Source organism: Haliotis cracherodii, unplaced genomic scaffold (genome assembly GCF_022045235.1).
Source record: "Haliotis cracherodii isolate W230 unplaced genomic scaffold, xgHalCrac1.p SCAF_1, whole genome shotgun sequence".
In the NCBI taxonomy this organism is placed as follows: Eukaryota; Metazoa; Mollusca; class Gastropoda; order Lepetellida; family Haliotidae; genus Haliotis; species Haliotis cracherodii.
In genome coordinates this window covers 42,011,765-42,030,336 of record NW_027266264.1, presented here as the reverse complement: position 1 = coordinate 42,030,336, position 18,572 = coordinate 42,011,765, and the positions used below count along the sequence as shown (strand labels likewise).

Below are 18,572 nucleotides of genomic sequence, written 5' to 3'. Positions count from 1 at the left end.
ATTGCAGCGCTGTTCATAAGATTTGATGACATCCAAATAGTGCATCTGTATGGATCTATCAATCTTCTTTTTGTCCAATTGGGACAGCTTATGCCAAACAGGACTTTTCTGATTCAACTACTATATCATTTTGCAGACAACCAAATCAGAAATCTAGCCGGTACAAGACATTCATTTTAATGCCAGGGGATTGTTGTCGCAACAAGCTCAAAACATTATGGATGGTTACCCATGTGAGATTGGCTCATCTACCATGATGGATAGTTTCCTCGGGAGGGATGACATGGCACAAAGTAATGGTATAAAGTAGAAGTGTTTGGCTGGCCTGTCATAGGTAACTGACATTGGTAACAGAGCATGGTTGTTCGTATAAACTTCAAAGATGGCACATGGATACTGATACTGTCACATGAGATGACATACGAGACTTGGGAAAAATGAGCTTGAAATATGCAGGCATATGTCTGAGTTTCAGAGAGAAAACGAGCTCTCACAGTGATACTAAATAGACAAGCCAGGGAAAAAATAATTGGCAATTGTTGTGAAGGATTTGAATTTGAAAACAGGTGTAGCTACTCTTGTTAAGGCACTTGATGAACTGTATAAATGTGACACTTTTGGTTTAGCGTATGCAGTCATACTGGGAATTTGACATTTACAAGAATGCAGAAATGACTGTGGCAGAGTTCATTATTGAATAAGAAAGAAAATATTCACAATGCAAGAAGTATAACATACCAGATTCTGTGCTTTCATTCAAATTTCTGGATTATTCAGGATTGACCAAGAACCAAAAACGACTAGTAATAACTGCTCTGACTCTATGAAGTCTGCTCTTAAAGAATATTTGGAGATATCAGAACACAACTGGATGTGAAGGAATTACTTTCTCACAAAAATGTGTATATTATACAAGGAACTATGGATACAGAGGTAGATCACAAGAATGAAGATACTCTAGTTTAAGATACAGGTCAAGTTCAAGACAAATTTTCGTTGGTCAAGAGAAAATGTCCTCAACAGGATAAGCAAGATGAAATTAACCGAAGAAATCTAACAGTGCAATTTAACATTATTCATCAAGTATCCTCACTTTTAACAATTTTGTCCACTGTAATCAACTGCATGCTATGTACAATTAACACAGATATTCCTCTGCTACTTGGAAAGCTGTCACTGAAGAAAGCAGAAACAATATTGTACTTGCCTAATAATAAGAATACCATCTCTAAGAAAACATTGAACCTGGATTTGACATCAACTGGTCACAACTGCATTGACTTGACTGATGGTTTTAGATGGGACAAGTAGTGCAATACTTCTGAATTCCGACCTTTATAAGATGAACTTGATGTGACACAGTAGAGTCAGAAGACAACCTTAGTAAAAATGAGCTGAGAAAAGCATGTTGCATAAACACTTTGGACATGCTACTCTAGAGAGACTAAAGTTGATTACACTCAAATGCAGTAGTATAGGCAATTGTGATTCTGGACCACTGACGCTGGAGCCAGATTTATACCCCTGCACTACTACTACAGAGGTAATTTTTTATGCAAAACCGCAATGCGATTCAATAATCGTCATGAGACTAAGCTAAATGTAATGAAAAGGGCTCTGGATCACCACCACTTGAGCCATTACCAAACCCTGTCAATGCTTCTATGTTGTAAATGATAGAAATTTTTTGGTATAGGTAATGGTGATTCTGGACCACTGCCACTGGAGCCAGATTTATACCCCAATTCTATTACTACAGAGTTCATTCTTTATGTAAAACCGCAATGCGATCCAACGATCGTCATGCGTCATATTAAAATCACTATAAATTAATAATGGATAAAATTTACTATAGCCAGCAAGGATATTGGAAAGGTATAGGAGCAATACAAAAATTAGCCATTACGGCTAAGGTATCTAAAGATGTGGCCAAGGATTGGTTAAAGAAACAAGCAATGTGGCAAATATACTTACCGGCCCAGCGTTATATAGGGAGGAAAAAGTTTGATATTTTTGCAATGAATGAAGCTCATCAGGCTGACCTCTTGTTTCTTCCTCATGTTAAGGTAAGACACAAAACATATAAATACGCCGTATTAAATAGCCATGTAACCATAGTAGATGTGGATAGTCGGTTCAAAGAGGCTGAACCATTAACCACAAAAGATTCAACAGAAGTAGCTAATGCACTGAGCCGCATATATAAACATGAAGTAACAAGATTAATCGGGAAGAAACCATCCGATGCGATTAATATGAAATCTGTGACTTCTGAATTTCAGCACCACGGAGAGGCAAAGAACAAAAACTTCTGGATAGAGTTAGCGTAAGATATTTATACCTGCCCGGTGAACTCAAAGGAGGCCAATGTCGTGCAACTGACCCAGTTTGGTCTCTTAAGATATATAACATCAACCAGTTGGTTATGAAAGAAGGCGAGCCTATTCTATATAATCTTAAAGATGGACTAGGCACAGTATTTGTACGAGAAGAGTTGCTTATAGTTCCCAGCGATACAGTATTACCGCCCTAAGTAACCATAGCCATAGGTAGTTACACCATCCTTATCAATCCATCTCTTTGTATATAAGGGGGATAATGAGGTCTTGTTCATTCTTAATCCATATATCCTGTGATTGACACATCTTGAAGTGTTCATCTCGTGTTTGAATGTTCTACCATTGAATAATGCTTCTTTATACTGTTTGTGTTTGATATGCTTTTTTACCACATACTTCTTTACGCCTTAAGCTTTTCTTATCTCCCCATTATCAGACTTCTTTATAGAATACATCTTAGGTCTTAATCCAACATACTCCGCAATAGGAGCTCCAGCACATTCATCCTTCATCTTACCTAATACTTTTATTTTACCATGCTGTGTAAAGGATTAGGTTATTGTACATGTCTATTTTATCTGTCATATCTTTATACACATCCTCAGTTTGTATTTCCATTAACAAAGAATCTGTGTTGGTATATAACACCTCGCATCTATCAATGTATTGCTTCTTAAGTTCGTTGTAATAAAAGTCACACATTAAGTGTTTTGACAAGTCAAGAATACTCATACCAACGTACACCTGTCTGTTGAATTTTATATTTCTCTTCAGCATATGTAGTGCCACTAAGTCGTTATCAAATATCTTACTTCTGTTAAAAGCCGGACTGGCTATAAGTTTCCTGAGTCTTTCTTCCTCATTAGATCTGACCAATTTAACATCAACATGCTTCCTTAGCTTCTCCATAGTTTTACCAAATACTGAGTTATTCATGAGCTAAATTAGGTTCTTTTCGAAATCACTAGTAGCCATCTTTCTTAAATCTGTGTTCAGCCTTATATTGGGCTCCATCCAAGGTCTTTGATCAGACTGTAGAACTCTGTGTATTTTCTTTAGTTTGATACCTAGTGATAGATATGGAGATTCCTAAAGTGGACTATATATTTTGTCTTATTACTTGCCTGTGAAGAGATCACCCGTTTAATAAACATACAGCTGTATTACACATTGTGTAATACCAAAACGCGTGCTTATGTACTCTCTGAACATGTTTCACGAACAAATATTGAAAGCTCTCAACATCCCTTGGCTTATTCAACGACATTGCGTGTGGAGTTGATAGATCACTGAGAGGAGCTTATGCACACTCGATGACCCCAGCAACCTTGTTGCTAGGCTGACATCACATGGCACTGTTTCGCTGCTGGATCTTGCAACAAAATTCCACAAACTACGTCATCGGGTATTGTGACGTTATTGTAAACTTTGAGGTGCAAGACCCGTTCCACAAGGCGATCGTAGTGTAGCGCAACGACAGTCGTTAGTCTGTTAAAGTATGTGAGATAATTTTGTGAATTCTAAAAGTGGACCGTTGTATGGTATTAAATTCATACGTTTCAATTTTTGACATGTTTGAAGTATTATTCTGTTAAACTCAATTGGACTATGCCGTGGATTGTGTAGATGTCAGCCTATTCATACTCAACAGTATAATTCTAAAAACGTTATAAATGGCAAGTAATAAATAAAATACTAAACTCGCTCCCATGTAAAACCAATTTTATGAAACTCGTGAATAGTTGTGGTATCTGACTCGCTTTTGCTCGTCAAATACCGAAACGATTCACTCGTTTCATAAAATTGGCATTACACGGGAGCTCGTTAAGTATTCTATATTTATCCATTAAATTTGGTACGAGTTTTTCTCATTAGCTAACCTAGTATTGCCCATCAAGGAATGTTGATATTATGACATCCAATCTCTATTACCGTTAATCTTTTGGGAGCTGGCGGATAACTGTTACAGTCTTTGTGTAACTCTGTTGTATATTCTAAGTTAAACTTCTGGTTTTGTAACCTTTATCGAAATCTGTGGGAATATCATTCACATCGATATTTTTTACTCACTCAAAACCACTGTTAGGTAAATGTTGACTCATAGCCCATCCGTACAAATTATTGGCGTCGAAATATTATATGTGTGTAGTGTGATCACAAGAATCATATCCTTCTACTAATTTATTATTGGCCTTAGAAAACAATTTCACCATCATTAAATTATGTAAGGTACTTGCATTTGATTTCAATAATGCTCAAATTTTAATATATTGTTACCCGCTTTAGGTATATCGATCCTGATAGCAGTCTGCCCAACACCTCTGCACTCTTCTTTATTCGCTTTTAACAGATCTTGTCTGCTGTACCCATGCAGACATCTTTCGCAGAAATATTTCTTTCCCGCATGTTTTGTTTGATCGCATAATAGCCTGTTTAAACTCTTTACTCATGTATAATGATATTTCCCATCTTTTTCGATAAGAAATGAATTGATTCTGGGAATATGTTCTGGGGAGGAGCTTATCCTATGTACAACAATTCCTTTAGAATAATGTCTGAAAACATTTATAGCAAAATTATTTTGCTTTTCCACCTTATCAGTTTGTGAGGTTCGTGTATGTTCGTCTATACCATCGAGGTTTAGATTGATGTTGATGTCTTTGGGATAGCTCGAAGGCCTATCTGCATGTTTGTTGAATATTCATCACTTTTATATTTTACATTAATTATGGCTTTTTTCTTCTTATAATATGAGGGTAAATCTATATAAGATCCACCTTTCAAAGGAATATAATTTGCTATATCTAAATAATAAAGTATCAAGTTTATCCACACCCCAACCCCAATCTCATTAAAATCAGATCTTAGTTCTCGCTATCGCTAAACAAAGATCTGAGGACATGCCATTACGGGTCATGTCAGAACGTCCTTTCATCCAACCAGTCAGAGCGTCGCTTACCAGATCATGAAAGTGACTGTCGGAATGTACTTTCTAATCATGCAACCATGAAATATTTAACAAGGGGTATTCCGAACGACAGTTATGGTATCCATACAATCTTGGCCATCTATAAGCCATTCCAGAATGTTCTTATCATTTAATTTTTTTAATTGAAAATACGTCAAAATATGTTTCGAAGCGTAGTTGCCAGTTTGAAACTAATGTCCTAAAGCTTGAGAAAGCTGCTTTCTGATTGGCTAATGTCGATTTCTTGTCAGTCATTTAACTGGTCGGTCAAAATTCGCAAAAGGTCGCTCTGACGTGACCTATATGGGATGTGCTCAGATCTTTGTTTAATGGTAGCGAAAACTAAGATCTGATTTTAATGAGATTGACCCCAACCCAAACTTCTGTTAGTCCAGCATTCTTAAGTTTCTTGTATCTGCTGAATTGAAGCATTTGATGATGTGCTTATAGATTCAGATTCAGGTATAACTTCTTGGTTGCCCCTGAGATAAGGTTTGGTATATTCAGCTCTATCGTCTGCGTTATTTTTACTCGATGACATTTTAACCCTTAGCTCATATTTTTTACTATTTTAATCATCTAACTCCTCATTAATTTTGCTCGATATGATGGGTTTAACATCATTAACATCCATTTTGGAATTAATATCCATCTTCCAACCTCTTAGACATTTACCAACGCTGGCTGTGGGTACAAATCTTAACTCAACAACAGGTTGATTATTATCCAGTAAATCAATTAATTCATCTTTTCTCATTTGAGAATAACTGCTCAGCCCACTCTTTTTCGGTTGAGCTTTGAGATTTCTATAACAGTCTAGGGTTTGTTTACCAAACCGAGTGAGGTGAACAATTCAGCTTTTCTCATTCGAGAACAACCACGTAGACCACATTGTTTTGCCTAAGCCTTCAACTCAAAAAATCATTGTGATGTAATGGTATATGCAAAATAACCAGATATCTAAATGGTTATTTATTCATATATATCTAAACATGTATTCTACCCAACCTAGTCCTCTCATTGATGTAATCCCTCTTCCTTGTGTAAATATTCTGGTTCCTTATCTTATCAGCCCTGTGTTTCTTGCATAAGCAGTAACGACCTTTGACCCCTATCCTGCATACAGAACATGTATAGTTAATATTATCCTGCCTAATGTAATAAGCATGAATTCCACAAAACATTTTCACACACCACTTGCCACAGATTAGGGTCTTTCCCATGAGTGTAAATCTTCACCGATTCATGGTTGTTATGGGCCTATCATATCATTTGTCTAAATGCAGATCAGCCCAGCCTATGGCCGGCGTGTTGCCAGCTCATAGCTGAAAAGACTCAGCGCTATTAATAGCTCATGGCTTATGCGTAATAGCGTAAATATAGCCACGTGGACAACCCCAGAACAATAAAGCTTATCTCGTGACCTTTCTGACCTTCTGACGGTGTGTTATACTGTGAGTGTGTTGGCTTTGTGCCAAATGGGTCAAATGTCTTCCTGTTTAAAAGGAAGTAAACGTGCATGGCAGATTCAACATCCTTAAAGGTTTGAATTGAATGGATTTGTTTACGAAGTTCATCCTTAATATCATCTAGCCTCTGCATTCTTTTAGGGGACCATTGTGACTGGGCTGTTTAGAGTTGTTCTAATGCTTTATTGTGCCGTTTCCGCTCCTCTTCAATTTCTTTTGTGTTTGATTCTCTCATAGTAGAAAATAAAAAATTACTCCCTGAAAAAGCCAGAGCATTAACAAAAGCTCCACCGACTATCATTGCAATTGATTCCATTTTGTTTTTTAACTATGTTCATAAATGTTCAAATGTTTAATTACTTCATTATGTCTTCTGGGATAAGTCTTTGTTTGATTAGCATATCTTTAGTAGCCATAGATAGGCCTACATCTGTGACCATCATACCAATATCATAACCATTAAAATCTAGCTTGGGTGATGTGGCTTTAGTAATCATTTTACCTTTACAGGCATATCCTATAGCTAGGCTGCTTACCACAGCTGAATGATACGCTGCGTTTACCAACATTTTACCGTTTGTAACTGGAGTAGTGATGCTTTTATAACATTACATGAAGGCTTAACTCTAACCTTGTCCAATTTTTGAAATGGTGGTGTTTTCTCTTCTCCAGTGTTAAAAAACAACCATACCACTGTTGTAACACCTAGGGCATAGGGAGCCCAAGTTTTAATCGTGTGTGTACTATGTTCAGTTTGGGCTTTTGCCTTCCTCGCCAGCGCTCCCCTTTTACCGGCTGCGACTTTTTAGTCAATCTCACTTGCGATGTTTCCCCGTTCACTTGCGGTGTTTCAGCAATTGGCGTTTCCGCAATCACTTGTGGCGTTTCCACCTCCATATATATTATTAGGATTGGCACATATGTTTAAATTGACAGTAGTTAGCTGTTATTAAAGCGGTGGTAAGTGGCGCTAAGAACATTCAGTTTCTGTGGTAAAACTCACAGCTTACTGCGCTTAAAGCGTGTTCGATAAATGGGTCTATCTCGAGGGATTCACATAAATACAGGTGATTTTCTGGTGGGATAGGAAGAAACGTACTAGCTTCAGCTGTGTATAGTTGTACCATAGCCTTAGGGCCCCTTGGTGTCAATTAAATGGGCCTTTAAATTTTGAAGGGCCTCTTCCTTATTAAAGCCAAATTGATGATGATTTTTAAATGCTATGTACTGTCCTTTAATTTTATGGTCTTAATTCAATAAAATATGGTATAAAGTGCAATAAAAACTTTTAATTCAAAAGAAATGTTTAATGTTTATATGATTAATCTGTATGTAGTTTCAAATAACGGATTGTCTTCTCTTTTGGATTTAACAATTTCAACCTTGAATATTTGCATGTTTACAACACATTGCGTCATTCGAAGCATAACCAGTTGTACTTTCGCAGCCATTCATGTTGGAAAGCATGTGGTTTAACTGACTGAGACCGAGTCACACTGTCTGAAGCGGTCGATCTATCAACCGACGACACATTAGCATCGCAAACTTTATCTTCAAAATAAGAACTGACTGAATCATCAGAAATGTCTTTTGAACTATTTATGGGATTGTCTTTGTCATCATTCTTTTGGTTTTTTACCCAATGATGACACAAAAAATGTTTCCATGCGCATTTGTCACTTCTTCGGTTAAGCAGACGCCATGCTTATTACTGCCGGCTATGACAGTATCTATTTAGAAACAATAAATCTCATTGGAAGGAAAATAATATTCAGTGCAGTCCTGCTGTCATTAATTGTAAGCTTGCCTATGATTGGTAAAAATATCACTATAGTAATTCTCAAACATGATGGACACATTTGGTTAAGAAACACGCTGATGTTTGACTGCAATGTTACTTATTATACACAAACTTTCGGATTAAAATTACATTGAGGTAAGTGAAGGTGAAAAGCTTTGTGCGCCCAGCCGGACGCGTTGTTGTTTTTTAATTGCGTCATGCACAGAAATGTTGCAGGAATCCCGCAAGGCCACAGTCACGGAACAACACTGCTTGCGGGATCCGGTGGTCGGGCTCTCTGATTTGGTTGATGCATGTCATCGTATCCCTATTGCGTGGATCGATGCTCATGTTATCAATCACTGGAATATCACCATCCAACCAACCAACCTAATGGATTTAACTTGCATCCGTATTGCGAAGACATTGTTTATATTGAAATTATGTAACCTTCTGTTTAATGTAAAAATTGGATGATATTAATCTAGATAACCTCATTGATACTATTGCAGTCGAAGGGGGTAGTGATGAAAACAGCTTTATGAATCTTAATGAGGAACTTTTGCAATCAACCATTAATGATTATTACGATGTCTTAAAAGAAGACAAAAATTATGTTACTCCTATTGGCCATGACTATTCCAAGTTTGCAAGAGGTAGTAAAGGAATATTGGGATTGCACGGCTCTCCAGATATTGATCTTATGCATACACTTACTCGTAAGCCCCTAGCATTGTCTACAATCGGCATCAACATTATTCTTAATGAATTAGGTCTTTGACTCACAAGCAAAACATTCTGCAAAGACTACTAAGGTTCTTCAGACTGTGGGGACTGAACTCAGTGCAACGCCGGCTGCCATAGATAAAGATAATTTGGAAGATGTGAAGCAGGCCTCTGATGGACTCTAAGAAATCTTGGCAACCTAAGATAATTCCACATTAGAGGCACCACCCTTGGAGTGCAATATCAGAGAATTACGAGGTCTTGACAAGGCAATGCAAACAATGCGGGGATCACTCATCAATAATATAGCCCAGCTAGATGAACATGACAAGCATATATCGTATGAGAAAACTAAACTTACACGGCAGATGATGAATTCCGTAGACGCCGTGTTGCGGAAAGATTGCGTAACTTAGAAGACGAAAGATCAGCCCGCTTGGGAGCAGCTTCCACTAATAGAGAAGCACTTCGTTCACAAATCAGTCGAATTCGAGAAGCTATTGATGAAGTCCTCAATGTTGATACTACACTGGCCAAAAAATTATAACCTTTACCAGTACACCTCCTAGGTCGAATGGTGTAAAAGAGTGGATAAAAAATCATTTAAAGGCATTAAGGGGAGGCACTAGGAAAGCTGGCTGGGAAAGCAGCATCCCGGTATAATAGGGAGTATTGTATCCTGGCTCTTGAATTTATTAGCGAAGACCGCCACTTGGCTTAGTCCAAACTTGTCTTGTGCTGATTCCTTTTGGTAAAAAAACTTATGATTCTTCAGTGGACGTTTTCGTCGTTTTCACTTCTTTTGAGGTGAAATTCTCTCCGAATGGAGTCTGGAATGCTGCTGCCATACTCCCATGTGTTTCCCCTTTCTGGATCCTTCCATTTCACTCTGTAGTAGATTTTGCCATTTGCTCTCTTAGAACTTCCAATTGAGTGGATGTCCTTTGGATTGAAAATAGGAGAGATATCCTTGGTATGATTACCTGATGTTGGACTCTGACTTGGAGGTTGTGCCTGGCCGTCCTCAATTTGTTTTCTGGATTTTGGCTGGTGATACTTACTATTCACTCCTCTTTTCCCTTTGTTTACTTTTTCATTTAGCTTAGTTGGAGCATGATTTTCCTTCGTCATTGTTGTACTGGGACTGGCAGGTTGTTCTGTTGTACTTGAAGCAGGGTTTTTCTTCTTTGTTGGGGTCTTTTGCTTCGGACTCTTGTTGCTGGAAGTACCTGCCTTTGTTTTGGAATTGACCTTCTTACCTTTCTGTTGTGGAGGTGATTGATCAGTAGCCTGGTAAGTTGAACTTGTTGATGGGGAATTGTTGCTGTCAAGCTGAGTATCATTGACTGGTTCCTCGTTGTCATCCATGACTCCTGAATCTATGTTACTTGTGTCATTGAGGTATGGTTCTGAGGATACTGTGGACGATCAGCAGGATCAAAATATGGCTTCAGACGGTTGGCATGGACCAGTGGTGTGTGTATTTTGTCGTCAGAACTTCGGCGTAGTTTGTAGGTATAATTTGGACCTGTGTGGATGATATAATAGCTACCATTCCACTTTTTGGTTAATTTGTTGGAAAGGCCTTTTTCAACTTTTTGACAATAAAACCAAACTCTTTGACCTGGGGCGAATTCAGCCCGAGCAGTGTTTTCAGCTGCAATTGTTCTAGTGATTTCCAGCTCCTCAAGCAAACTTGAAAGATAACTTTTGTTATTGTGGCCTAAATTTTCTTTTGGAATTAGTGCTACATCTTGTGGAGCTCTCATTTCTCGGCCAAAAAGTATAACGTATGGGGATTTTTGTGTTGATGAATTTGGGGCCTTCCGATAGGCCATCATGATGCCAGGAATAAAACGGGGCCTATCATTTTGAGACTTGTAACAATAGGCTCTTAGTGACTGATTGATATAGGAATTGAGCCTTTCTACACAGCTGTTTGTTTGAGGATGGTATGGGCTGGTATGGGTAAATTTAATTGCCAAAAGTTCACAAATTGCTTTGATGAGTTTGGACATGAAGTTCTGACCTCTGTCTGAAATTAAGGTCCTTGGAGCACCATACCAACAAAATATTTCTCTAACAAGAACATCTGCTACTTCTTTGGCTTCTTGGGTCTGAAGTGGAAAGACTTCACACCATCTGGATGATGCATCTGTGATGACCAAAATGTACCTGTACTTGTCTGGTGTTGTTGGCAGGGGACCGAGAATGTCAACGTGCCATCGGGTGAAGGCCCTTCTACAGGTAGTGGACGAAGTGGTGCCTTCTTGCCATGGTAGTGCCTCTTGGTCTGTTGACATACCTCACATGTCTGGACATAAGTAACAATATCGCTGTACATTTTGGGCCAGTAGTACTTAGGTCTCATGGTGTTGTGCATCCTTTCTTTCCCATGGTGGCAACCGCCAAACTCTGAGTCATGGTAGGATTGGAGGACTTGATTCCTGAGGGCTCTTGGGACTGCCAGCTGTTTAATGAACTTGTCTGCATGTCCTTTCTGTCTTTGTGGAACGAATCTGTATAGGATGCCTTCATCAATTTCAAAAGTATTGGCTTCGATAAGAATCTTTTGACGATCCTTTTCATTTTGTGGTAGGACATCATCCTCTTTGTAGTCAAAGATTTGGATGAAATCTGGACAAATCCTTTGTAGGTGACGTAAATTTGGATGTTCTTTTATACTTACTTCAACCAATGTGTCTTGAGTAACATCAGCATTTGTAGCATGTAATGCTGCGACAACATTAAGTGATTGACAATAGGTGTGCAAATATCCTCAGTCTGAGTTGTCTGTGTGACCTGTGTGGATGAATGGGTGTTTGGCAAGATTGTGGTACTGCTAGTTGATTTGCTTTGCTGAGTTGAAGTTACTGAGAAGACTGTTTTCTCAGCATCGTCTTCTGTCTGATCATTACAGTTAATATTTTCCTCATATTCCCTACGTGAGAGAGCATCGGCATTCCCATTGGCTTTGCCGCTGCGGTGAACAATCAAAAGTGTAGGTAGAAAGTTCCAAAGACCATCGCCCTAACCTACCTGTGGCATCCTTGATGGATTTCAGCCATTTCAATGCTATATGGTCAGTGTAGACTGTGAATTTGGAATTTGCAAGGTATGGATGAAAGGATATAATGGCTTCAACTAGAGCTAAGCCTTCCTTTTCTGTAATGCTCCAGTTCTTTTCGCTGCCATGAAGAGCTCTTCCACCAAAAGCTATTGGATGTTCATTATTTTTCTCATCTTTTTGACTCATAACAAAACCTATGCTCATATCACTAGCATCAGTTGCGAGATGAAATTCTTTGTCAAAATTTGGATAAGCCAGAACAGGTGTATTACTCATAGCATGGTTGAGTGTGTTGAAAGCCAGATCACACTCAAGTGACCATTTGAATTTTGGTTTCTTTCCTACTTCTAACTCTGAATGCTTCTTTAGCAAAGCATTCAGTGGAAGCGCTATGTGGGCATAATTTTTCACAAACTTCCTGTAGAAGTTTGTGAGGCCTAAGAAGGAGCGAATCTGCTTTTGTGATTTGGGCATTGGAAAGGTTCTAATTGCTTCAATCTTTTTGTCATCAACTTGAACACCTCTACATGATAAAACATGACCCAGAAAAGAAACTTTGTCTGTTGCAAAATTGCATTTGGATGGCTTTAGTGTTAATATTGCCTGTTTCAGATAGTAAAATACTTGCTCCAAATGTTGGGAGATGCTCTTCAAAGTTTTTGCTGTAAATTATCAAATCATCAATGTAAATTAGCGCAACCTTAAAAAGCAATTTTCTTAGCACTTTGCTCATGAGCTGTTGAAAACAAAGTGGAGAATTTGTCAAACCTTGAATTGATAAAGGCCTTAATGGGTGACGAAAGCAGTTTTATGCTTGGCGATGTGATCAACAACATCATCAAAAACAGGAAGAGGCCATGACATTGGTAAAGTGACGGAATTCAACTTTCTGTAGTCACAAACAAATCTATATGAGCCATCACGTTTCTTGACTAGGATAATAGGAGCTGAAAACATAGAAGTAGACTCCTCGATCAAATCATACTTCAGAAAATCATCTATAAGTTCTTTGGTGACTTTTTGGAGATGAGGAGATTGGCGATATGGTCTACACTTAACGGGTGGGTGGTCGCCAGTGTCAATGATATGTTGGTGCATGTCAGTCTTTCCTAAATCTGCAAACTCATTGAAAACATGTCTCTATTTTGTCCCAAAAATCTAAGTAGTCTGTGTCGTTGGTCTGGAGTCAGTTGTGTATTGGTCAAATCAAATCCTAATTCTTGTGCAATTTTAACATAATCCCTGGTGTCATTGTCTCTCTTCTCATTGTCAGTGTTAACGGTACTTATAAATGGTTGGTCAGAGCCGATTTCAAAAACAGAGTCTTTGTCAATGTAACTAAATTTGCCTACAACTGTACCCTTGTCAAGAACTTTTTCTTCTTGGGAGGGATTCATAAGCCTAAATGTAGCAGTTTTGCCTTTCACTTTGGAAAGAGTTCTACCACCTGCTACTTCAGAATGAGCAGTGAGGGAAGCAATGGGTTCAATGAGGATGAGGGAATCCTCTTTGACCTCTGATAGTCTAGCCTTGAAATGAATTTCACTCTGAGGGGGGATGTAAATCTGATCTATTGCTTTTGCTAATCCACTAATCTCTTCCACTGAATTGGCTATGAAATTCATATATTGCCTATCTGAGGTGTTGTTAAGTATCAAGGAATGACAGCTATAATCTAAGACTGCATCAGTCATCAATGAAGTTCTCACCTAGTATCACTGCCTCTGGTAGTGTAGGCAGAACATGGAATCTTTGAGAAAATTCCTGATCCTCAATGACAAAATCTAACACAACTGAACCTAACACTTTATGCAATTCGCCGCCAACACCTTTAACCTGTGGAAAGGGTGAGTTTCCAAGAGTAAGGTTTTCAAAAGCTGTGCTAAGAAGAGCAGACGAAATACAACAAATGGATGCCCCTGTATCTACTAAACAATTTGTTGTTTTTGTGCCAAATTTTGCCTGAATTACACTTTTGGCAAGGGGCGTAACTAAAGACACTGTTGAAATTTCACTTTCAGTTACTTTCCATACCAGACTCCATATTTGCCATGACACCTATTAGTATGTGCCATACTAAATTAAAGAAAGACAAGTATTCAACAATGTAATGCTCTACTTACAATATTTGAAGACTTTTTCTTCCTTTGTTGGTGTCTTTGGAGGAGTTGGTTGTCTTTAATCCAGTGTTGAGGTCAGAGGTAGATGCAGCTTGCTTGTTAATCTATCAGATGATCAGGGTTGGACATGTCCTCCAATGGGTTCTTGTAGCTGGTCGTAGTTAGTTCCTGGACTCTGTGGTTCCGAAAACGATGATTCTGTGCCAAATTATCATGGTACTGTTCTGTGAGAACAATACCTTCCAAATGGCGTGCTGGTTTTCTTGGGGAATTAGTCAGCAAAGAGCCGGAGTCACAGGAGACTAATCACAATTTTATTTACAAGAACAATTAACAATATACTTAGAAAAATAGCTGAGGGTGCCACAGAGAGTCGGTACAACCCTCTGGGCTGTGGGAGAGAGGTCTGCTTGGTAAGAGAGTCAAACCCCTTCTCTGCTAAAACTTAGCTACAGTATGTATTTAACAAAAATTTGAACAATAAAAAGGAATGTGATTGGTTGATACACGATTGGTTGTGCCCTATGCTAAATGGATGGCTAGACAGAGAGGAATACTTAATCCTGTTAATCCTGTTGGACTGGCACTGATCTTGTTGACATATTTACTGGATGCTTTGGAAAGAGATTATGGTGTCACTATAGACAAGGTTGTGTTGGGGCTAATCCTTAATGCACTATAAACGAGCTTGTATGGGGGCTAATCCTTAATGCGCTATAGACAAGCTTGTATGGGGGCTAATCCTTAATGAGTCTAAATTGCTGAATGTTATTCTAATATAGGTGATGACAGATTTACCTAAATAAAATAGTTCAAGGTAATCTATAAGACTATATAGACATATCTTTTGTCTGGGAGATGGGATCTTTATACCTTAGGCTACCATTTATCTAAAAGCTTCAATTCAGTTAAACTATGTAGACGTAACACTTGTTTTATTGAAAAGTATGTCTAGGAGATGCGCTCCCATTACCTTAGGCTAGTATCTGTCTAAAAAGCTATAGACTGAAACTACTGATATCTTATATATGCATTTTACCTGATGATACTACTGATATTTTATATGCATTTTACCTGATGATAAGTTTTACTTGCTAAACTATTATATGAAATGATGTATAGATATTACACCATGGTAACTCGTAACACTTGATGTGGATCTAATTATTATAGGATAACTTATTATAAGTGTTGACCATGATAGTAGTATAGGGGTATAATGGTATCGAGGTTTGATGCACAGATGGCTCTGCCTTGTTTATTGACTGTAGTGTGATCTCCTTTCTGGTTCTGACACAGATTGTGCTGCTTTGGTCAATGAATATGTTTCAAACTCAATTCTCGTTCTAATGCACAGATTAGGCTGCTTTTGTAATTCACTTGGTCCAGACACTTTTCTGGTTCTAATGCTTACCTTTTGATTTCATTTAAGGAATATGAAGATCAGAGTAGTAAAGAAGCAGAGTTTATAAAAGATATAGACAGGTTTGAAATGATCCTACAAGCATTTGAGTATGAACAGATGGACATGAAACCGAGATACCTTCAAGATTTCTTCGACAGCACAAAAGGTAAGATTCCATGAGAGATTTGAGTTTGGTGTACAATTGACACTAAGACAGTGTGAAGACCCTGTCATGTAATTTGCAAAACATCAAAGTCTCTTATTGCACAACCCAAGATCCAAGAAATTAGCAAGCCTCAATCCACCCGAACAATCACAGGGGACGTAAAATATACGTACATACATATGTCCCGGAAATTTTGTTTGAATTTACATCATATTTACTTCACGCATAACTTATTGTTGCTTTGTTTTGAGTTTCTGTCACGTCGCAAAATCAAAGTGACAGTCATGTATCTGATCACATTATCATATTGGAAGAATCATACAATTCTTGTGGATTTAAATTATTGAAATTGTTTTGAATGAACTACACAATTTCTTATGATGTCAACACCTGTAGATTGCTGGACAATTTAACCTATAATCATTGGAGATAACTAACTGTTTAATATGAAAATGGTTTTAACACACAAGACATGCATGTAATAATATGTAATAATAAGTAATGATATCTCAAACTGTTATAAAATTCAATACGGACCAGCGAACGTGGGTGAAAACCAAAGGACTCAATTGTTTACAACCGAGGATGAGTGTGTCATCATAATGATAGTAACTTGTTTGCATTGTTAAAATACATGTTCACACAAAAGAAATTAGTGTGTTGTATCTGACCATATCTGTTAGGAAAAGTGAAAAATTAATAGATGAAGAATGTGGTTATGAGTTTCAAAAATACACATAAGTGCATGCATTAACTTAAAGATTTAAACCCCAGACAATTTATTTGTGCACTGAGTGGCTTAAAATACACCGTTTTAGGTGAAGATTTTAAAAAGAATCTTGTTGGAGGCATGCTTTGCACCCCCTCCAACACCCACCCACACTTTGTGTCTTTGGCACTCACAGCAACCCCGTCCAATGAAGCTTACACACATGAAGCTGACACACTGAAATAACTGAATTTCTGTTCAAAGCAGCCTCAAAACTAACTCACTCACTTTCTCACTCACTCACTCACTCTCTCAAAGTGATGAGTTAACTGTGCAGAGTTGCATCCTCTTGGGGTGCAGGAAAACTATGATTGTGATTTTGAATTCCTAATTCATCCTGATTATGACTCACTCACTTTTGATATCCTTTTTGATGAAACGATGCTCAGTGAGCTTGGTAAATTAAGAACATATTTCAAAATAATGTTTTTGCAATGTCTCTATTTTTATCAAATATAGTTAATACATCATACATCAAATAACCGACAACCCTTTAACTGTCAGACTTAGCTCCTTCTTTTGGGACCTATGTATGCACATATGTAATTGTTGTGTTGTGACTGGGTTTTATCCATTTATAACCAAACGTTGACAATGTGCAAGAATAATTATAAGCATGACAACGCAATATTTTGATGAAATGACATGTTATTGCACTGTCGTATTGTCACACATTTATAAAATGAAGCAAGTTTTGGTATTTCTCTTCTCTTGTGTGGGATATATTATTTGATTTAATTTGGCCTGGATCTATAATCAGTGTTTTTGTGTATTCTGTAGTATATGCATAAGTATATAGAGGTTATCACGCGAGTGTGTTTGGGGATTGTAAATATCCTGCATTAGGAATAAACATTGTATTTAGCGAGCACATTTAGTGATGTGGTCGCACTGGGTATGTCCGAAAGGTAATGCAACTTGGAGGGGCTTTATGGTCACTTAATTAATTTTGGTGGAAATTTTGAATTTTGAAATAGACCATGCTAATAAGATAGAGGAACTAAAGGAGTTTGTGAGGTTGTATGTTTTTATAGATTTATGATTTATGTTTTATTGGTAGCTTGTTTGTTTTGTTTTGTTTTGTTTTGGGGGGTGGGGTGGGGTGGGGTGGGGTGGGTTGGGGTGTGTGTGTTTTTTTTGTTTTTTTTTAATGCAGCCAAGTAGGCCTGTTTTGATTAGATCAAAGCCAAGTGCTTTAAAGGGGTTTAGTAGAGATAATAGTGTCATTTGGTTTCTACCTGGTTGCATTTACCGTTTTGATGTTTTTTCAATTTGGTGTAGGTGTGAGTTTAGTTTTGTGTGGCCTGTTTGTAATTTGGTTATTGCCCTGTCAATTTTTTAAATTTTTTATCCCCCGCCCGTAGTGGAAAGGGGATATAGGAATGGATATCTTGAAAACCGTACCATATTTCTTCACCAAACTTGGCACATAGATAGATCTAGTGGTGAACTGGTGCCTTTTGATAGTTTGGGATTTTAAAAAAATTATTTTTCGATTTTCCATGGCAGCGACTTTGATTTAGACTGAAAATGCTGGTAGTCCTCGTTTCCGGAGCAGATCTTGAAAACCGTACCATATTTCTTCACCAAACTTGACACATAGATAGATCTAGTGGTGAACTGGTGCCTTTTGATAGTTTGGGATTTAAAAAAAAATTATTTTCGATTTTCCAAGACAACGACTTTCAATTAGACTGAAAATGGCGGTTTCCGGAGCAGATCTTGAAAACCGTACAATATTTCTTCATCAAACTTGGCAC

The 18,572-nt window shown here is 37.8% G+C and overlaps 1 protein-coding gene across 3 annotated transcripts in view; it reads left to right on the top strand.

Moving 5' to 3' along the window:
* Window positions 1-18,572, top strand: part of LOC139478087 (5'-deoxynucleotidase HDDC2-like) — an 87,522-nt gene that overhangs the window by 49,842 nt on the left and 19,108 nt on the right. For 2 of the 3 annotated variants that reach the window (XM_071260415.1, XM_071260413.1), the window contains one exon: window positions 15,905-16,043. The exons of the other annotated variant lie outside the window; for it this stretch is intronic. In XM_071260415.1, coding sequence (XP_071116516.1) covers window positions 15,905-16,043 — 139 coding nt within the window. The remainder of the gene's footprint in view (window positions 1-15,904; window positions 16,044-18,572) is intronic. 3 annotated transcript variants of the gene reach the window in all.